This window comes from Harpia harpyja, chromosome 19 (assembly GCF_026419915.1).
Source record: "Harpia harpyja isolate bHarHar1 chromosome 19, bHarHar1 primary haplotype, whole genome shotgun sequence".
Taxonomy (NCBI): domain Eukaryota; kingdom Metazoa; phylum Chordata; class Aves; order Accipitriformes; family Accipitridae; genus Harpia; species Harpia harpyja.
In genome coordinates, this window is record NC_068958.1 from 12,423,928 (window position 1) to 12,445,964 (window position 22,037).

The 22,037-nt window shown below is 54.7% G+C and overlaps 1 protein-coding gene across 1 annotated transcript; it reads left to right on the forward strand.

Moving 5' to 3' along the window:
* Positions 1-12,993: 12,993 nt before the first annotated feature.
* On the forward strand, positions 12,994-21,832 carry LOC128154790 (ectonucleoside triphosphate diphosphohydrolase 8-like). Its single transcript, XM_052815870.1, has 9 exons — positions 12,994-13,116; positions 14,080-14,197; positions 14,738-14,888; positions 15,968-16,127; positions 16,961-17,194; positions 18,233-18,505; positions 18,998-19,108; positions 19,780-19,917; positions 20,177-21,832. Exons 1-9 carry the CDS (start codon positions 12,994-12,996, stop codon positions 20,357-20,359), a joined length of 1,491 nt encoding a protein of 496 aa, XP_052671830.1. The 3' UTR covers positions 20,360-21,832.
* The last annotated feature ends 205 nt before the right edge of the window (positions 21,833-22,037 follow it).

Genomic DNA, 22,037 nt, shown 5'->3' on the forward strand with positions numbered 1-22,037 from the left:
TAGCTGGCTCTCCAGTTCAGAGTCGCTTAGCAGAGGCCTGAGGAGCACCAGGAACATGTTCGTGGGTCTCATGTCCCCTGTGTCATCTCCTTCTGATGACAATGAAACAAGCAGCTGCTCCTTTTCTCTGTAGAAAGCGGATGGGAACTGCAAAGAAGTTTCCCCTACGTGACGATGGTTGTCCCTTCATGCTGCTGCCAGCTCATCCTGGCTGTCACGGAACAGCGGTGGAAGAACCAGCAGCCTGGTCTGGCAGGATCCATAAGCTGACACAGATTTAGCCTAGACTGGGCCATACTGGGGCTTAGCCCCTGATGTGCAGTGTGACTTGTTCAGGTGGCACCTGGCTCCAGCCCTGTCTCTGTGTCCCCAGTGACTCTAGATGGCTCGTCCTGGGCTGGCACCGGGGTTTGGTGCTGGAAGTACAGGGTGGATGGGAGTGCCCATTTTGCTCGGTCCTTGCACACCCTTAGGTGGCGCTGGGCCCAAGCACTGGCACCTGCCTCACAGGAGCTCCTCCGCTCCTGCTTCACCTTGTGATGTGGTTTTCCAGGGCTCTGTGTCACCAAGGTGCAGCCCTAATGTCCCCAGATGCTCCTCTGGTCTGTCCACTTGGAGCCAGCCGTTTGCTCGCACGTTCCAATCTGCGGCAAACCAAGGACACGTCACCTGGGAGGAGGGTGGCTGGCTGCTCCTTGTCCACTTCCACCTCACTCTAGTGTGAGTTCATCCCTGCTCTCGGTGTCTCTGTGCCACGGTTGTGCCCGCAACGCACCTGGTCGCTCCGAGTGCATAGGCCACGGATGTTGCATCACCTGCAGCCGCAGATACTGCATCACTAGCAGCCACAGTCACTGGTGTGGGTCTGGGGATGGTGAGGGCTGGAGTAAGGGGCAACAGGGGTGAGAACAGGGGAGCAAGGCTGGGGCAGTGTGGGGGGACAGCCAGTGTCTGCTGATGGGCTTGAAGAACCACAGCCACGGTGAGGGGGGGCACAGTCGGTGAAGGTGGAGAGGAGCAGGAAGAGCAGCAAAGCCTCTGAGTCAGGAGGGGGACACTAACTAAGTTGCTCTGGGGACTGACCAGTGCCTTTAGACTCTCCTGCAGCTTCCTAACCACCTGGCTAATTAAACCAAAGAAGGGGCAAACAAACAAAAAGATCAAACAAATGAACGCATCCTTCAGCCTCACCGCAACGCTTTGCAGAGGAACAGGGCAGTTTCCTTCTGCTGAGCCCTGCCGGGGCTTGCCCGGGACCGTCAGCCCCAACCTAGCAAACAGCCGTGTCACCAGGGCGTGGTGCTCAAGACAGGGGGACAATGCCACATCCACCCGTGTGCCGCCCAGCTCGCCTGCAAGCAGCTTTTCCAGCATTTTGCAGGTGCCTTGGGGAAGAGCCAGCAAACGGTGTTTCCCAGCTCTGCTCCTCCGAGGTAAGGCAAGCTCCCAGGTGCATTTGAGGACACAGGGGTGGCACATTGCCAAACTGTGGCAACTCGGGGTGCTGCCCTGATGGGGGTGCAGGGGCTGCCTGGGTTGTGGGGGCTGCCTGCATGGCCGGGGGCAGTGGGGATTGCCTGGCAGCCAGGACCAGCCGTATCCCTTCCCAGGACTCGCTTCTCATGCGAAGGACTCACCTGCTGTGCCCAGGGCCACCAAGTCCTGCAACAAAACTTTCTGGGCCATTTGCCCTCACACCGCAGCAGCGTGCAGTTCCAGCACACCAGCCTGTGGCTGGGGTGATGTGGCCACGCAAAACTCCTTCTAGGAGCGTCCCCCTCAGTGAAATCCTGCTGAACCATCCGCCAGCTGACAAGGCTTGAGGGGACAGACCCTGACACCCATCCCCTGCCCGGTGCAAGCCATGGGGTCCCTGGCACTCCCTGGCATAGGGAGGGAGGGTCCTTAAGTCTTGGGCCAACAGGCTTTTACATGCTGGAATATGCTCTGGCAAAGATAAAAGTCTCATCTCTGGGTTTATTTTTGTTGATGCGGTGGATTGCTGCCAGCTGGGCTTTTCCCAAACCCAACCGCAGCTCCTTGGCTAAAAGCATGCATTAGGGCAGTGCCCCGGCTTACTCCCAGCCCGAAGGTTTGGCCCTGTGGACACACTGGGGGAGCGGCACGGCTTCCCTACCCTGGTGCTGCGGACCCCGGTGGGTGCCCCAGCCCTGTGGCCCTCTGAAGCCCCGGGGCCAATGGGGAAGGAGCCTCTGCACAGCCCAGTCTGGGTGCTGAACCAGCATCACCCTGACAGAGGGACACTACCAGCCCTGGCTGTCGCCCTGCTCCATGTGTCCCAGCTCCTGCTGGGACAGGAGCAGCTCTTGGAGACACATCTGAAATTGGGGATGGCTATGCTGGAGGGAGATGAAGCTGGTGCCATCATGTCTATATGGCATCTCCAGAGCAGAGCCCAGCCTGGGACAGCTCAGCAGGGCTTCATGCACGAGAAGGACAAGGATCCAGCATGACCTGAGCTGCCACAGGGGCATGAGGGCTCCTAAAGAAGACAGCTGGGAATGGATGGTCCCAGGGACCTCCATCTCCACCTGCCTCTTGACATGGGCAGCACCTGGGGACCGTGTGACCACCTCAGCACAGTGGTGGCTTTAGCATCCCAATGCAGTGGATGGCTCCCAGTCAGGAGCTGGGAGCTGCTTTGCTGGAAGGACCCTGGAGTCATGGTTCAAGCAGCGTCCTGCCTTGCCCAGGGCTCCTGGGAAGAGAAGCCACCATATGAGGGCAAGGCCTGAGAAGAGCAGACATCCATCCACGGGAGTGGCTGAGAGGAGGATGGTGTGGGAGAACAAAGGACACGGCTGGGGGGTGCTGTTTGGCCAGCACAGACAAGCTGGTGCTGGGAGATGTGGAGCTACTGGACTGGGTGGCACAGTTGGTGCCATGGCTTGGCGGCTGACCCCTGAGATCTGGAGGTGGGCTGTGTCTCTGGAGTGGTTCTGTCATGTGGAGATAGCTGGAACTGCCCCAAAAGTAAAGCCAAGTCTTGCAAGCCCTAACTGGGAGCAGCTGCTGACCACCCACAAGTCAGTGTGGAAGGGTCAGGGGAGCAGGGAACGATGACAGGCAGTTATCAGGCTGTTCCTGCCTCAAGTTCTCATACTGGGCTAAAAACCTGCTAAACTGGGCAAGATGCCTCGAAATACCTCTCGAGGCAGATGCCAGCCACAGTCCCATGCCAGCTGTGGGGGCTGGCTTTTGCTGTTATCATGTTTGTCAGCTGTCACTCATTTCAGATGAGACTTTGTGAGGTGCAGCTTGAAGTCCAGGTCCCTTCTTGCCATGTGCTCAGGTTGTGTGCCAGGGACTTGAGCCACCCAACACCTCTGCAGCTACTGGGGAGAAATAGCCTAATTTTAATTGGGCTTTAAGGCTGAGCACTACCATCTTAAATATCTGCACTTCATCTGCTGTAAGCCTGTCCCTGTGAGGGGGCTGGATGCAAAGAAGGGCAGATTTGCCCTCAGTTGCCCCAAAACTCTGTGCAGAGCCTGGGTCTGTACTTTGAGGACCCTCTGTCTCACAAAGGTAGTCACCCAGTGGTGCTGGAGGCACAAGGCATGACATGCTGCCATCTCCCAGGACTCCTGGCTGGAGAGGAAGATGTTAGTGCTGAGCAGGGACTGAAAATGTTGCATATTTCTCCTGGCCGGGCTCCAGCGATGGTGCCAAGCCCATACAGCAGGTCTGCGGTGTGTGCTGGGCACCTGGGACTCCTGGCAGCTCACACCTGGGGCTTTCTCAGCAATTTGACCCCCAAAGGTTCAGGTCTGTGGGTGGGACAAAGCCTTTGCTAAAGCATGTCCATCACCTGCTCTCCATGGCTGAAACTCTTCAGCCTTTTGTGATGCTCTTTGCACAGGGTTCATAATGCTGGCAGCAAGCCTGACTGATTTATTTTTTAACCCTTCATTTTCATACATGCCAGCAAAAGACAGCTTAAGCAAAAACAACTATGCTCAAAAAGAAACCCTTAACTGGAGAGCTCCCCTCTTCCAGCTGCCTCTGGCCACTCTCACTGTCCCTTCTCCCACACTGCCCATCCCAGATGTTGTCTGTAGATCAGACACATCCAGTCCATGGATGCTTGCCACCAAACAGAGCAAAAGGTAGCTTCAGCCCTTGGTGCTCAGGGGTTGGTTGATACCGCCCTTCCCATCTCCAAAGCACCTACCTCCCCTTCACCAGCCCGTGCCTTCAGCTGCATCTTTGCTGCTCAAGGACACAGGGACCGTGGCCAAGACATGCATGGAAGGAAACCAGGGATGGTGGAGTGTCTTTCAGAGGCCTGTAGATTCAAGAGCAAGGCACCAAGATTGGAAAGGATCATTTTGGTTTATCATTTGTGGAAGATGTAGACACAACACATAGGTGTTAGGATTGGGAATTACATGACATCCTGGGTAGTGGCTGAATTTAGTGACCCCAGAATTTGTCTCACATTAGCTGTATTGGCTTTTACAGCCTTCCTTGGGGTGGAGCTGAGACGCAGTGACCATCGGGAAGCTGCTGTCTGCAGGCAGGTCTCCAGCCATGCCAGGGGCCAGGGCTGCCCATGCCTTGGTTTTCTTGTGTCTTTGATAACTTTCACACACTGAAAGCATTCACAGCCAAAACACTAACTCCACAGCCAGCTCTCACCCAGGCATGTCTTTTAGGAAATGGCCTGATTCATGCAAGTGAAAGTTAGATTTTTATCACTAAATTGGCTGAAACACGTTTCAAATCACCGCTGCCCAAGAGCCTCCTCTGTGCTGACTCTAACACTTGGATCACTCCAAAGACTTACAAAGTACTTTGTGGTGCAAGACCCCTAAAGCCCTCTGCAGCTGGGGTCCCTGCTCCTTGCGGCTGCCCCCCCGGTGTATCAGCCGTGCTGGGGGCTGCTGGGGGAAGAGCTGGCTTCAGCCTGGGTGGTGGGTGAGACAATGCAGGGCTGAGCTGGAAGCTGGCTGTTGCAGGCTGCTCTAGTGCGGCTCAGCAGCATCCCGGCCCCCCTGAACGGGGCTTTACAAGCAGCATATTTGTGCCTTGAAGGAAGAAGTCTCCATAGTTCCTCCTCTGCACCCAGAGCCATCCAGACCACCATCCTGACCACCTCGACCACGTTCATTGCTGGTGTGGTCCTCCTGCCACCCGGTGCTCTCAGTCCCTTGCTGCTTTTCTTGCTTTTTTATTTAGCACTCCCAAACAGCAATGGGAACCCTAACCGCACCTGGCCTACCAAAGCTGGTGAGTCCCTGTGTCCAGGGAGAGCCTGGCTGGCAGTTTGGGGTGGCAAAACCAACATTTGCAGCAGAGCAGGTCCTCTGGTGACTTCCTCCACCAGCAGTACACAGGCTTCATGTGATGAGTGACAACACCAAATCACGGTCCGGGATGTGGTAACAGTGTGGTCTGGTTATCTCACACACAAACTAATTTCCTTCACCAAGATAATTGGCTTGGCTGCCTGTGCCAGGTCAGTCCTGCTGGGAAAATGAAAGAAGCCTGTCAGCCCTGCCAAGAACAGCCGCTTAGCCCTGCCTGCCTATAAGGAGGGGAACTGTGGGTCACCCCTGCCTGGGGCTGCCTCCACATGTGCTCCCCTCAGAGCTGTGGACCTGCCTGTAGTCCAGTTTTCCAGCTCTTCCTGAATCCTCTTAATTTAGCTTTGCTTTGGGTTTGGGTTTTTTTTTTTAATGAGCTTTTGTGTCAGAGATGTGTCTTACCTGTGTATAGGCAATGGCAAACTGCAGCCCTCTTAGCTCAGCTTCTAACTGCAGGTAACATTGGGACAAGCAGTCAATAAGTTATTGGAGAGCACCTAGAAAATGAAGAGATAAGTAGTGTTTCATCTAGAATTGTCAAGAAACCATGCTACCCCAATCTGACACCCTTCTGTTATGGTTGACAGCCACTCTGGAGATGAGAGAGGGCAAGCACAATGTATGCTTAGGAAGGGTCACGTCTGGAGTGGCTGGGCCAGCTGCTGGGTCGGTGGGATCCAGAGGTGGCTTAAGGGTGTCCCTGGCTAACGGCCAATGCGTGAAAAAGCAAATATCACCCTATGAGCACACGGGTGCCCTGAGCTGCTGCAGCCCCCAGTTTCAGGGTTGGTGTTCCCAGGACTTAATCTATAACTTTTGTGGAATAATTTACAGAGTTGGCAAGGCTCCAGTTTAACGTGCAGGTCCATTTTGAGTCACCACTCTTGGAAAGATGTGATGAGTACTGTGGAGCAAGTGCTGAAAGCCCAGAGGGCAGCAGCCAGGGTGGTGGGGGCACAAGGAGGAGGAAAGGCTGGAGGAAGGGAGTCTGTAGCAAAGGTGACCTCCCTGGTGCAGCTTCTCAGAAGCTTTGCTGAGACTTTGAGAAGAGAGAGGTGTTACAGAGTGGCACAGCCCAGTGACATGAGATGACCTAGCAGGGAGCAAGGTGATACGGGGTGTCCGGCTGTCCACAGCTCACCCACCACCATGGCAGGGGAGCTGTCTCCATCATGACCCCAGCTGCCCTTGTCCAGTTTGGCAGCTCAAGGGAGACGTCCCATAGCCAAAGGGTTTCCTGGTCTCCTGCAAATATCCTCCAGCATTTGCTGAGGGACACCTCCATCACCTCACCGTTTCACCTTCTGCCTTGTTTTCTTATGGCCCTGTTGACTGCATTGGAGGCAATCAAGTACCTCCAGAGCCGCTCGCCTCAGTCTCCCTCCCGTGCTGTCCCCAAGTGGTCACTGTGATACTAGTGAAAGGAAAATCCTGCCCTAAGGGTGCTTCGTCCTCATTTCCTTGTGCTCCCTGATCTCAGGAAGAAAAAGCCTTCCGTATGCCCAGGGCCAGAGGGGAGCCCATGCCTGGGGCTCTTGTGAGCTGGATCCGAGACACCCCGACCTCATGTTCTGCCTTGGTGCTCTCACCCCCGGGCAACACAGGTGGTGAGCGATCAACTAACAGCCTCAACCTCCTGGAGCATCCCTCCACCGTGTCCCTCCATCCCAGCACACATGGAGCCCATCACCACAGTGCTGGGCAGCACAGCCCCCTCCCAGCAGGGAGCTGGTGCCCGTGTCCCAGGCACCCTGCGCTGTGGGACTCAGCTGGCTCCACTGTCAATATTGAAATACTGATTTTTTTTTACTGATATCATTAATCTCATGGATCTCATGAGGATGCAGGTGTTGTGCTAAGCCCCATCCATGCACTGTGGGAGATGGACCCCCCCAGGACCAGCACCCACTATGTTGTAGCTGGGCACAGGAAAGGGGAATGGACTGGGGTGTCCATGGCTGGCACAGGGGATGGCTCCAGGCACATGTCCCTGACCCAGAGCACCCACAGCTGAGGGATGGCACCAAGACAGATGCAGTCAGGGCAATTGGGGCATGTTTGATAATGATGCACACTGGGAGAGACAGGGGGGAGGAGGAAAGGTCTGGTGTGCTATTTGCCAGCTGGGAACAACAGGCACGGACATCCCAAAGGCAGCTTTAAATGGCCCCAACTCTACCAGTCTTGCTGGAATCAGACTGGAAGGGAGGGCTGGAGCTGGTCCCTGCTGGGAGAGATCCCAGCAAGACCCGGGGTCCATCTGGAAGGGGAATGGGAGGCAGGAGCGAGCAGTGCAGCTCATCCAGAGACATGGGACCTGCACAGAGCCACTGCCTGCACCTCCCATGGCCAGAGCTGGGGTGACCTCGTGGTGCAGAAATTGAATGGCAGGGAAATGAGAGACTCTCTTTTGACCCTGAGTCAGGGTGGTTTCCTTTCAGAAGGCACAGGGAAGATATTAGCAATGGAGGTGATCTCATTTCACAAACACCAGTCATCTCAGTGACTGGCAGTAATGGCTGGGCTCAGACCCTGCAGAGTCTCCACACCAGCTGGGCAACTTCCTTCTGGGTCTCGAAGAGTCATTTCAAGGGGCCACAGAGAAATATATGTCAAAAGCAGATCAAATGGGGGGGGTGTTTACTCTAGCCATACTTCTCCATAGCAGATTTGTCTACCTGCAGTCAGAAGGAGACATTTAGGTCACTTTTTCAGTTATGAGCAAGTAGCACATTTAGCTCTCACCAGAGCACATCCCTGAAGGCAAAGAGGGCTGGGGCTCATCAGCACCGAGGACCCGAGGGGACCCGCATGAGAGCGGGTGCTCCTGTGGGCCAGGCACCCCATGGTCCTTCCAGGTCCTGCGATGCTCCACGCTCAGGCACCACATCACCCTGAGACCCAGCCCACATTTTAACAGACAGACACCCCTTTGGGTGGGATTATCTGAAGAAAATTGAGGGCCAGACTGTATGAGGCATGGAGACAGGGTGTTGTCACCTTGCCAGAGCCCAGCCGGGCAGCATTGCCTGGCAGAAGTGCAGGGTGCTGCACATGGGGCAGGCACGGGCGAGAAGGGAAACAGCCTTCTTCCCCTGGAATGTCAAGGTGGAAAGAGAAGGGGCCTCTGTGGGAGCCCACAAAGGGAGCAGGCGTGCGATGCCATGTGCTGGGAATACGATGCAGGTTTGGGAAGATGTTCTCCAGTGAGCCTTTTGCCTCATTCTGTTGGGGCTCATGGGCTCTGCCTCCCGCCCAGCTTGCCATGCTTCCTCCCAGCACTATCTTTCTGTTGCCCTAAAGCTTTTGCAGGGAGGATTTTGTTAACAAAGTTATTAAGCTATTACCTGTGACTTGCCTCAGGAATATCTAGCATAAACTGAAGAAGTACTAACTTTTATCGGATTTTTTAGCTGAACTATTTATAGATTATATTACCTCTCCCAGCAAAGCCTCTGTCCTGGCTCCCACCCCTTTATCCGCCTTCATCCACCAGCCCAGCCTGTGGGAGTCTGTAGGATGGCAGATGGGCCCCAGGAAAGAGGGTGGTGGGAGAACGGGGATTCCTGATCCCCTTCAGCCAGGGCAGCTCAGAGCCCTGCAGCTCCCACTGGGTTTCAGGGAGAAGGAGAGCTACAGCAGATGGAGGAGCTCCCTTGAAACCAGAGTTTCCTCAAGCCATCTGCCCAGACCCAGTGGTGCCACATGCCCTCTGCCTGGGCACAGCCCCATCCTGCAGCTCTGCCTGGAGCCCTGCCAGGCCTTCTGCACCCACACAGGCTGTTTTCTCAAGGAAAGTGCTGGGGAAACTGGTTCTTCTGCTTTTGCATATCCAACATTTCCTCCCAAGAGGAATGTGGATGCTCAGGACCCCAGGAGGTGGATGAAGGGCTCCGGCGGATGGGGGATGTCTCCTGGCCACGCTCATGGCTGCAAGGTGTACGGCTGCTGTGCAGGGAACAGACACATCTGCCCATGTTAAAAGGAACCGGTGCACCACAAACACTGCTTTCATGGTGAGCAAAGCACTGCCAGGTGCGGTTGCCCATACTGTGCTCAGTGGTGTCCACAGGGCACTCTCACCAGCTTGGCCCCAATCTCCAACCCTCTGGGGCTGTGCCCATCTCAGGAGCCAGGCTGAGTCTGGTCCTGCCACCCTTGCTAGGACAAGGTCCATGGAAGATGTGGCTGAGGGCTCCTGTAGCTCCACAGCACCAGGGCTTCTCCGAGGCCCCCTTGGAGTGAATACAGCTCCTCGAGGGACCTGATCCCTGAGGTGGGGCCACAGACCATGGGTGGGACATGGGACCATGTGTGCCTGTGATGGCACACATCTCCACCTGCCTGAGTGTGTTGTCCCACTCACCATGTTCATGAGGGGTCCATTGCTCTCAGAAGCTGCAGTGGTGGACCTGGAAGTATTGCAAAGCTTGCATTTGGACTGTGGCCCCAGCTGCACCCAAGTTCCCTACTGGGACAAGCTCCAGGCTGGATGCAGACCTGGGGCACTCCCATCTGTCCCTTCTTTTGGCAGCCCAGGAGACCGTGCCATGCACCATGGCCAGTCGCTGTTATGTCAGCTTAGTCCCAGCAAGGTCTGTCCTTCTCTGCTCTTGTGTTCATGTGGACCAGGGCTGTTCCCAGCTGGGCTTGCCCCAGGCTGGTGGCAGCAGGTTTGCCAAAAGGCTGAGCCTGGCAAAGAGACACAAATTCCTGGGAACGGAGTCAGAAATGGCAGCTCAGACAGTCCCACTGCCTGGGATGAGTGGATGCAGTCACTGCAAGCCAAGGGAAATCACAGCTCCCTCTCAGCTGGGAAATCATTACCTGTCCTTCTGGCGGGAGAGGCAATTAAGATATTATCACGTAACCTCTAGAACTATTTCTTTACTGCAGAAGGATCAACTGAAGAGTTGCTTAGCCCAGGTTTGGAGGCAGGAGCCGGAGGGTTTGGTTGGCTCTGTGTGCACACAGCCACCGCACAGTGCTGCATGTCCAGGAGGGACCGGGGCCGGTCGGTGCCTCTCTGTCCTTGCTGGGGACAAGTCCCCCTTGCTCAGGACAGCCCTGGCCCAGCCACTCTGCAGTCAACAGGGGACTTCCAGACCTGGGAAGGTAGCGGACACTCATTCACACCCTTCCAGTGAAGCCATGTGAGTCCAAAGGTTATGTGTTTTGCGGAGGTGGGGATGCAGGAGTGGTGGCACCCTCTGGGCTCCAGGCAACCACCCCACCAGCACAGAAACCACTTCAGAGGAGATTGCCATGGGAAGAGGGACTGGCCTGGAGGTCTGACCTCTGGCCAGCCGGCAGCAGGGTATGGCACAGGCACCCAGCTCAGTGCAAGCTGCAGATAGATGTGACCTGAGACAGAGAGCACCCGGGGACTGCTGCACCCCTGATTTCACAGGTGGTACTTTCAGTGCACACAGTGGGAGCTCTGGAACCACCATCTCTCTGGCTGCAGGGAAAAGTGCTCTGGGAAGGTCACATGCAATGAGGGCTCCCCAGCATGCATTTCCCTTCTGGCATCGCTGTGTTTGACTCAGCTGAGATAAGGCAGCTGGGAACTGAATCCTTCCATCAAGATTGCCCTTGTGATAGCCCTGGCAACCTCTTATCAGGGAGCTGAATCATCAGGAAGCAGCTTCTCTGTATCCCCCAGAGAGAGCACGTACCCAGGTCCACCAGCTCTCCCCATCCCAGGGCAGGGGTGCTGGTATTATCAATTAATATGTATAATATGATTGAAATAACCAGGGAACCGCTAAAGTCCTGTGTACAGCCCCCATCAGTTAATATTTAAAATAGGGAAACAATAACTAGACATGATTTAGGGTTTAGGAACTAACTACTAGACAATGAGGCTTTATGTTTATGTCAGAAAAGGTAATGGATTGTGGTCTGGTCAATAAACCTTGAAGAACCGCTTGGAACTGCCAAGATTAAGGAAGAAGTAGGTAAAAGGTAATTCCTGCAGGGGGAGATGGCGACCACCGACTCATTGACCACCTACTCAAATGATACCACCTACTCAAAAGAAGACAATGAAGAAAGAAGACAGTCTGTGCACTAATTTACATGAGAGGCGAAGAAGAAAGAACTAATCATTAAGGGAAATAATAATGAATATGTATTACTTAAGTATATAAATGTGGAAATTTTTGAGAAAAAGGTATGCTGTCTTGAGACAGGCTCCCATTCATGCGCATCAGTGAAATTAATTTTAAAATACATCAACTCTGTGTGTTATTGGCTTGCACACCGGGTAAACGAACCCTGTTTGTAGGACACCACCAGGGCTCTCTGGCTGGGGTATGATACCGTGCCTGCGCTGCTGAGCCTTGAACGCGTGCCCGGAGTGATGGGAGGCTGCTGGCAGAGCTGGGGGCTGTGAGGACCTGAGTCCTTCCCACTCCCCTGGCTCTCCTTGGGGTCCCCATGTCTGCAGGGACCCCCAGCCCAGGAGCAGCTCAAAACTGGGTCACACTTGGGGAAGGGGTGACCACAGTCCCAGCTGGGCCATGATGATGTCTTGGCCCTCTTGGCCTCTCCGGTCTCCCCTGGCAAAGTTCAGTGAGCGTTGCTCAGACCCCCCTGGCAGGGCCATCCTCCTCCTCTTGTGTGATTTTCCTTCTCATTGTAATAAAACTTATTAACAAGTCACCTGCTACTCTGTGTGTGATTTCAGGGCATTGGATACTGGAAGTATCACTCTCACCTCTTACAGACCTTGTAGAGACTCCTCATGGAAATATTAAGACTGGTGAGAGCAAAGTGTGTGTATAAAAGCCAAAGAAGCAGGGGCACAAGGGTTAAAAGGAGAGGTGTGTGCTAATTGCTGCAGGGCTCCTATGTGTGATTTCATTCAAATGAGGGGAAGGAACTAATTCACTGAAGATAAGGTGTCGGGATGATGCCAAACTGAGCGAGCCATAAACGCACCTGTAAGACAAACAAGATAACTGACATTCAAGAGTTTTGCCTAAGGCTGATGAGGTCTGAGATAAAATAATGGGGAAAAGATTTTCAAGCAGCGTCCGCTTTGAAAGGATATAAAAGGCAAGTCCAAGCTGGGTTTGCTGCCAGCAGCAGAGGAGCTCAGAGCTTCAGCAAGGACTCACAAGCCAGCTCCAAGCGATCCCATCCCGGCACACATGTCTGGGTGCTGCTGGGTGCACAGGTCTGGGAGTGCCAGCAGGTGAGCTGACCTTGCTTACATCTTGTAAAATAAAATCACCTTCCCCTTCTACAATATCTCATGTTGAGTTTTTTTGCAATTTCCCATGCTCTTCTCTGTTTGGTACAGTGTTTCTTTTGCTCCTTCTGGACCCGATCCTTCCCGGTAGTGGTGAGCTGAGCAGGAGTGGGTGCAGGACCTGGAGGACTGTTGCAATCCCATCATGGCTATGCCAGGCTTCTGGGCAATCAACCCCACTTTCCTCCAGCCCCACCCCCCCTATTTTATCCTAATATTACTTTTTCCAGGGAAGGATCTGATTATCCACCAGGGTTTCTGAGTTACACAGCTTGATAGCATGTCAGACTGGGGACAGCTTTCGGAGCTGATCTCCTTGAAGCTCTCACTGACCAGTGTTGGTCCCAGCTGGCTGTGTCTGACCACCTTTCTCCTGTGTTTGGGTTTGCAGGAGACTTCACCACAATGTTTGCTCACAAGAAACACTTCACCAATGCCATCGTTGGGGCGCTGGTCGCACTCTCCATCATTGCCCTTGTTCTCAGCCTGGTGAATATTGAAGATGTCACCCTGCCACCCACGGTCAAGGTGAGCCCAAAAGAAGGTCCCCTAGCACCACTGCAGAAACCAGTCACCTTGGGCAGGTGCTCAGAGACAACAGCTTATCTTCGGGGTTAGGAGGTGAGGGTGGGTCGGTAGGAACTGCCTTGTAGTAGCTGGGTGGGTGTTTTCTTTCCATCTCAAGATGCAGACAGAAGAAATACAGCCTGGCCACTGTTTAGTCAGGAGAGGAAGCCTCCTCTCAAACTAGCCACCATGGTATGCACTTGACATGTTTGGAGGAGACTACCTTGGGGCAGACGGGTGGGACAAAGCCCTGCCCCGCTTCCTCTGCCCTCCCGGAGCACCGCACTGAAGTGCAATGCATCCCCACCTGGCCTTTGCTCCTGCCAGCTCCCACCAGCCTGTCCTAACTCACTCACACCACAGCACAAGCATCGTGGCTCCTCCCCGTCCCTCCCCTGCAGCTTGCCATCCCACCCTGGCTTCTGGAAGAGGGTTGGCATGGTTTTAGGGTGACGTGGAGGGCTTTATGGGGGAGAGGCACGTGGCTGGGTGCTCCTGGACTGGGGCTGGCGTGGCCCTGCCAGTCTCTGCCCAGGCTGGGTGCAGCCATGGGGGTAGCAGAGAGCACTGGCAATGGGAGAGTTCCTGACCCCAAGGCGGGGCCAGCGTAGACACAAAAGGTATGTAACCAAGAAAGAAAATAAAAAAGCATGAGGAAACAACGAAGAAAATGTTTGTGTGAGCTGGCATTGCTGCACAGACCTCAGGAGAGGGAACGAAAAATTCCTTTAGTTGCCATGAGAAATGCCCATGCTGAGGCCACGCACTGGCACCGCTCTGCTCTGCCACAGTGCAGATAGCTGTGCCTTAGAGAGGTATTTTTGGGGGCATCCTCTGGCTCCACCACCCTGGCCGGGCCATGGTGGGGCCAGGGCCAGGCTGCTGCTCCTCCCACCAGTGTGATGTCTTGGTTTTTCCTTCCAGTATGGGATGGTGTTTGATGCAGGCTCGTCTCACACCTCTCTGTTTGTCTACGAGTGGGATTCAGACAAGGAGAACGACACCGGTGTGGCCAGCCAGACCTTGTCCTGTGAGGTCCAGGGTCAGTATCCCCCTGCCATGAGCTCAGTGCTGCCTTGCGTGTTCATGTGGTGGGTGGGATGACCTGGCCCTCCCTCTTGTTGGCCTGCCCACGCTGGGCAGCTCTGTCCATCAGGCTGGCATGGTGGGGAGCCCTGGCTGCAGGCAGGGTTGGCTCTGACTCCCCGCTGGCTTCGCTCATGTCTGAAGAGCCCTCAGCACCATGTAGTGCCCACACGCTTGGTGGGAGTGAAGCACCTTGGTGTTGCTCTGGATTCATTCCTCCACTTTCAACTGCTGCCAGCTGCCCAGGCTGCTTTCCTGGCTGGGGAAGGTCTCACCCATAGAGCTGGGGACACTGCTGAAAGCATGGGAGATGTGGGGATGGCTACAGGAGAGGAATGTAAGTGTGGGTCAGGCAGGTGTCAGGTGACCAGGGGACCCTGGAAAAGCACCCTTTGTTGCTAGGAGGTGACAGACCTCACTGCCCTGTGCCCTCTTGCTCCCACATCCCTGTCCCCAGCCATTCCTGTCAGCCTGTCTCAGCCTGACTCTCTTCCAGGGCAAGGCATATCAAGCTATGCCAACGATCCCCCAAAAGCCGGTGATTCCCTAAGGGAGTGCCTGGATAAAGCCCTGAAGGTTGTTCCTGCTGCAAAACAGAGGGATGTCCCAGCTTATCTTGGAGCAACAGCAGGCATGAGGCTACTGAGGTATCGCTGTGGGGCGCAGGGGTGACATAGCAGTGACAGAGCTGCAAGCAGCCACTGCCAGGACACAGCGTCCTGCATGGGGCCAGGCTGCCAGGAGCTCCCAGCTCTCATGCCACCGTGAGCAAGTGACTGGGGAGTGGGGAGAAGGCAGCCTGGTGGGGACACACGGGTGGCTGAGCTGTCCTGAGCGATTGGCCCTGGGGCAGAGAGGCTTCTCAGAGGTGTCTGTTGGCATCCTGGGACCCCACATCCCAAGATGGTGCTGCATGCCCAGTTCCAAGCAAGAAATGCTTCTCAGAGCTCTTTCTTTGCTCTTCATTATTCCTTAAACACAAGGGAGTTGAGATGCCACCAGATGTGCCATCTGCCCAGATGGATGGGTGCTGGTGGGGAAGTGGGGCAGAGGTAGGAGGCAACAGGGTGTTGCAGGACCTGCTCTTAACTTTCACCAGCCAGTATTAGCTCTCTTCAAATGTCAACCTTCATTTCATGGTTCTTGGTTTTATGGTTGCAGATATCTAACATTATTTCTGTGCCCTGGCAATCAGACCCCTTCCCTGGGAAGGAGCCAGGTCATAGCCTGAAGGTTACTTACTTCAGAGAGCGAGCACATGCCAGCAGCCCCAAGACATCTTCCCCATTCAGAGGTCTGAAACCAGGCTGGCACCTTCTTGAAAGACCCGCTCGAGCTCAGCAACCAGTCCTGGCTTTGGTGCAGTCACTGGGTGATGTTCAAACCTGGGTTTTGCAGCACAATCACCTCTGGCCCCCAGAACTATGAAGATACTTAGGTAGTGAAGAGTGTCCTGGCAAACCTTTATGTGACTGGGATCAAGCTGCACTGGAGGGAAGAGATTGCTATTGCTCCTGGATTTGTAATGCCAAGTCTAGACAGCTGGGATTTATGCTGTACCAGCAGCTTTGACAAGTTATGTAGCAGGAAATATCATGTCACACAAACTGCTTGTGGCAAAAAAATGGAGTATGTGGAACTGGGAAAAAAACAGACTGTTTCCATGTGTTTCCTCTGTAGTATTGATGTAGCTGGGTATGTGTCCTGACCTTTGAGTCCTTCTTAGGGAACAGAACAGCTCAGTGGCAGATCAAGTCCTGGCTGAAGTTGCTAAAACCATGCGAGAGTACCCCGTGGCTTTCAAAGGAGCTCAAATCCTTACAGGAGAGGAGGAAGGGGCTTATGGCTGGATCACCATCAACTACCTGCTGGACTCCTTCACTAAGGTGGGAGAAGGGTGAAACACTCACTCCTTCTTTGCTAATACAGTTTTTCTGATTTTTCTTAAGCTTGCTTAGCGCAGAAGGAAAGATCAGGGTTAACGGCTTTTGGGAATGATCTAGGGGAAGCACTGTAGGCTTACCCACAGCGAAAGAGAAGGGAGAAATCAGGAATGGGGGTGTCTCTTAAGAGCTAAGGGCACATGTCCGCACCATGTAGACACAGGGTCTCTTGGGGACAGCGAGGTCAGCCATGCAGCCCAGTGGGGACCGTTTGTTCCTGCTGGGCTTTGTCTCGCTGCCCTGGGAAGGTCCATCTCCGTGTGCTGCTGGGAGACTCCAATTTTGGTTCAATGTGCCAGTTTGAAGGAAGCTTGAACCAAACCTCTTTCCTGTCGCCCTCTATCCCCACGCTGCCACAGCTGAGAGCTGTGCTGGCACCGTCAGGCTCCTGTGCAGGTGCTGTTGGAGGATTTCTGTCATTCCCCTTGCACCAGTGCCCCTGCAGCTTGCTCTTCAGGAAGGACAACCCCTTCAAGCCAGGTCCCCACCAGCACTTTGGTCTGGGGACCGGTGACTCAGAGCCACATAAGCCCACAGCATGTTGGCACATCTTGACCATCAGACAGTTCAATCTCTGTTTTTTCCTGGCTCTGATAAATGGCCAGGCTGGTTGGGCAGGGAAGGCAGTGGGGCCTCATGTATGGAAATAATTGAGTTGAATACCTGTTGAATTTAGTAACAAAATCCTATTGACTTCAATGGGATGAGAATTTTGCTCAGGGCAAGTAAGCCCAGACATGTACTACTCCTCTTGCTCTCCTGTCTCGCCTTGGCAGTACTCCCCCAAAGCACACACATGGGTTCGTCCAGAGGCGGCCAACATTTTGGGGGCGCTGGACCTTGGAGGAGCATCCACTCAAATCAGCTTTATGCCCAGAGATTCAGTGATAAACTGGAATGACGCCTCCAAGTTCACGCTGTATGGGTATAACTACAACATCTACACACACAGCTACCTCTGCTATGGGCAGAACGAGATGCTGAAGCGACTGGCAAAGGAATTAATTGTGGTGAGAGGGGAACTGGGGGTTAATTGGACTCTGGTCTCATGATACCAACCATAGACTTGTTAATGCATAAAATAAGAACAGGCAAAGCTCTTCCAGAGAGGCATCACCAGGGACTAAGAGCAGGTACAGACTCCTTGGAGCACGGGTAGGCAGATGTGGAGAGGAGCATGGGAAGCATCAGAAGGGGCAGCTCCGGAGAGACCTTCTGGCCGTACACAGCTGCCCCACACAGGGTGTAGAAAAGGCAGGACCAGGCTCATCTCAGAGGTGCAAAGTGACAGGACAAGAGGCAACGGGCACAATGTGGAACATGCAAGTTTCCAACCAGATGCAGGGGGAAAGTTTTTCGCAATAAGAATGGTCAAATATCAGAATATGACCCAGAAATGCTGTGGAGTCGTCATCCTTGGAGATATTCAGAACTTTATGGGACAAGGCTCTGAGCAACCCGATCTGGTTGGTCATGCTTTAAGGAGCATGACCTATAGCTCCCCCCAAACCTCAACTACTCTGTGACTGCATGGACCTAAGAAAAGTGAACCAGAGATCTTTCTCAGGCCATTTTTTGGAAAGTCAGAGGGAAGAGGGTCTTCATGGAGCTGCACCTTGCCAGGAGAAGCAGCCTTGGTGAGCCAGAAGGGTTTGCTCATGCTGCAGAGCCAGGAAGGTCCCAGGTGGTGTCCCTGCCTGGGTCTGTAGCTAAAGGCAGAGCTAGAGCTGGGGTGGAGAGGGCTTTGCACGCCCCAAATCATGATCCTGCTGGCCAGGGGAGAGGCATGCTGGGTCCCTGAAATTGGTCTGCCTCCATGGGAGAGGGAATGAGACAAAGGAGAGCACAAATTAGTGTTGAGCTCAGCTGGGACTGCAGATGGCCAACAAGACCAGGATTAAACAGCAGGAAGGTCTTTCTCTGCTGAGGAGGTGGGAGATGCCTGTGCTCGTGGCTTTGGGGGGAGCACTGGGTAAATCCTGCCTCCCGGCGTGCCCGCCAAGAGGGTTTGGAGGAGGGTTTGCAGCCTGTGATTTTGCTATTCCCAGGAGTCATTCTCCAGCACGCGAATTGATCACCCTTGCTACCCAAAAGACTACAACGAAACCATCTCGCTGTCTTCCTTCCGCACCAGCCCCTGCACGAACCAGAGCGACCCGCGCCTGATCCATGGCGACAGGAACGTGACCCTGGAGGGCAGGGGCAATGCCAGTGAGTGCCTGGCTGCCGTCAAGAGGCTGTTCAACTTCTCGGCATGCGGCCAGAGCCAGGACTGCACCTTCGACGGTGTCTACCAGCCCCCCGTCAGCGGGCAATTCATTGTAAGGCAAATCCCGTCCTCCCACCTCCACGGCAGACTATGGCCCCGGGTGCCGTGGTGTCCCTGCATGCCCCATGGCACTGCCACCTCCCTGCAGCAGAATGGGGGCAAGGAGCTCCCAAATTACCAGTGCCCCAGGGCACACCAGGGATTGCTGCCATCTGGTTTCCTAGCCAGCTCTCCAAATGGGACCATGTTAATAAAACAGGTGCTTAGTCAAAACCCAAGTTTTCAGTAAAAGAAGACAGCTTAGCCAGCAGCCTTCAGGCAAGGCTATGCCTGCACTCCATGTGCTGCTGTAGCCAGCAGGCGCTTACATCCCCAGCCCATCATCTCTGCTGGGACATGGAAAATGATGCCCTGGGACTATACGAGGCACTATACAAGCCTGGTGAAAGACAAACCCCACGTCCTGCTTCAAGGGAGACGGGGCAGCTGCCTGGGGGGCTTTCCCCAGTGTAGCTCAATGGCATTTCTGGCTTTTGCCTTTCAGGCCTTCTCTGCCTTTTACTATAACTTCAAGTTTCTCAACCTGACCGAGGGACAGTCGCTGGCCACTGTCAGGGAGACCATCAAGCATTTCTGCACAAGAAGCTGGGAAGATGTACGTTCCCCACAATGGGAGGCTATAGGGAAGCCTCACAAGCAAAGGGGTCCTGGGGTGGGGGAAGAGGAGTGGGGACTCCCCCAGGGCAAGGCTCCCTGGTTGCTGAGCTGTGGCCTACACAGCAGAGCCATCCCTGAGCTCTGTGCAGGAGCCAGGACTGTCCTGCACCCACCCTCGGGGGCCCTCCTTGCTCATGCAACATTGGGAAAGGGGCAGCTGGGGCAGGTGAAGGCAGCAAAATCTCTCCACCAGCACAGGAGCTGGGGATGGAGGTGGGGCTGGAGCCCTGGGGGATGGTGAGAGGGGAGCCAGCTGCTGGCACCACTCTGGGGAGGAGTCAAACAGGGATGGATAAGGGCAAGAGATGTGGTAGGACCACCATGGGGCAAAAAGCAGGGGCCTCTTGTATGAGGAGGCTGAGATGGGAGAATCTGGGGAAGGAGGAACTCCAATATGTCTCTGTTTCTATGTGGAGAGTAAATCCTCCTCAAAGGAGTTGCCCTGTGTGGACAGGTCCAAAATACCTGCCTGGTCCAGGAGTCTTTTCCTGGATGCTGGTGGCTGTGGAGTCACTGCCTCTCTCGTGGCAGTCATCAGGGCATTTTCCCTGCACAGAAATTGCCTGCAAATAACTTCCCTTCCTCCCCAAACATGTCCCCCGCCTCCAGCTGTCTTCTAGCTACCCTGAAGAGAATCCCGAGCGACTGCCTAAATACTGCGCCAACGCCAACTACATCCTCACACTCCTCCTCGACGCCTACAAGTTCAATGAGACCAGCTGGAACAACATCTTCTTCCAGCTGAAGGTAGGCTGCAAACCCAGCCCGTGGGCAGGAGTAGAGGCAGTGCTGGGGAAAAGAGCCAGATTCCCACATCGGGGAGCCATGAGAGCTATGGTACAGAAAGCCCTGCCTACCCCACATCCCAGCATGGCACTGGGTGTGGGGCCAGCTAGCGCACCCAGTTTCTGCTACTGCACCCAGGCCGCGCAGGAGTAGGTGGCCCTGTGTCAGTAGTGTGACTTTTCTGCAGGACTAACTCATCGTCCCCTCTCTCCTCCGGCAGGCGGGGAGAGCTGACATCGGCTGGACGCTGGGCTACATGCTGAACCTCACCAACATGATCCCGGCGGAGGCTCCAGTGCGGATGAAGGGGCATGTTCCTTCCGTGTGGGCTGCGGCCGTCACTTTCATCGTCCTCACCCTTGCCTTGGGACTTGCTGCCCTGCTCCTGCTCTTGTGGGTGTAGGAGCCTGGCTGCGTTTCAGAGCCCGGCAGGAGCATGTCAGGGCTGGAGGGCTGTCTGCACTGTGGTGCCCTGCACTTCTGCCTGCAGGACTGGCAGCCTGAGGCTGGTTCAATGATGCTGAGCACATTAACCTCTACAGCACTGAAGAACCGAGGGCTGGTCTCCCACGGGACTGCCCCCAACATGCAGCTAGGCACCACGTAAAGTTTCCAGAGGAGCTCCACTCCTGTGGAGACCTGCTGGGATCAGCCTACGCCCCACAGAAACCCCAGCCATGCATATCTGCCTCCTTACACTGCTATGTCTGTTACAGATATGGTCTCTGTCCCACCGGCTGGCTCGTGGGCCTGTGGAGAGCCAGCCCGGCCGTGGAGGAGCTCCCCAGTGCCGGACTGTTAGTGCACGGCTGCAGGCACTTGGTGACAGGGTGCTTTGTGCAATGCTGGGTCTGACCACAGTCGCCAACGGCCACTGCCGGGTCTGCCAGTGTGAGGGCATGCAAGGCTCTGCAGTACCCCAGCTGGCTCTCCTGAGGGTGTATTGTTTGGGCTTATGTGATGGTCTTGCAGACAGAAAGCAAATTGAGCATCCAAAATCAGAAGCATGGTCCATGCCTCCCCAGAGGGTCCATCTCATCTCATCTTCCTTTTCTTCTGGGATAAAGGGATTGATGTTCCTGAGTGTCTTCTGGCAGACCAGACTGTCCCACCAGCAGAAGGCCTGGACACCGTGGGTGTCAGGCTGAGACTCCAGCAGGCTGCGAGTCCTGCCCTGACCCTGCACATGTGGCTGAGCTGGGTCTTGCCCATGACTGCACCTTTGTCTTGCCTTTGGTTCTGCCCATTTGTTATCTGCCCTGTGGATGATTCATCTTGTTATTTGGCCCCTGGCAGCAAGAAGCTGACCTTTGGTGTCTCTGCAGAAAGGTGGGCATCTCACAGCTCTTGTCATCCAAATAAACATTGTAAAAGGCAGTGAATGGGGAAATACCTGTTACTTTGCTCCTGAACAGTTACGATTTTATTGTTTCTGTCTCCCAGGTAAGGGCTGGTGACGACAGGGACTCAGGGGAGACTCAACATTGCTCAGTGCTACAGATGGCCCTGGAGACCATGCAATGTCTGCCAGGCCTGGGAGAGGAGCCAGCAGGGCACGAGGACAGGCCTTTTCCTTCTGAGAGCTGGGCTGTCCTCACCTCACCCATCCACTGGCCACCAGTGGCACTCCCCCAAAATGTAAGGGGGGGCCTGGGAGCTGCCCCTGAGATGTCCCAGCAGCGTTCCCAAATCGCCCTGTGTGCTGGAAAGGGAGGGCGAGATGTCTGCCAGGCACAGGCACAGGGTGCAGCTGGACCAGAGAGGAACCTCGCACGGGAGAGCAGGGGACTGCTGCCATCCCCCACTTCAATGGGCTTCCCAGTCCTGGGCAGAATCCGAGTCCCATCTACCAGGCCAGCTTCCCCCCACAGCCCCATTGTCACTGCCCCTCTGGCTGGCGCAGAATAGAATAGAATAGAATAGAATAGAATAGAATAGAATAGAATAGAATAGAATAGAATAGAATAGAATATTTTCAGTTGGAAGGGACCTACAATGATCGTCAAGTCTAACTGCCTGACCACTTCAGCACAGATCAAAGGTTAGAGCATGTTATTAAGGGCATTGTCCAAATGTCTCTT

Excerpts from the sequence above, each read along its gene's own strand:
- LOC128154790 (XM_052815870.1), top strand. The coding sequence starts at position 12,994 with ATGTTTGCTCACAAGAAACACTTCACCAATGCCATCGTTGGGGCGCTG. Across the intron at positions 14,198-14,737 it reads CTTGTCCTGTGAGGTCCAGG|GGCAAGGCATATCAAGCTAT; the intron begins GTCAGTATCCCC and ends ACTCTCTTCCAG. Across the intron at positions 19,918-20,176 it reads ACATCTTCTTCCAGCTGAAG|GCGGGGAGAGCTGACATCGG; the intron begins GTAGGCTGCAAA and ends CTCCTCCGGCAG.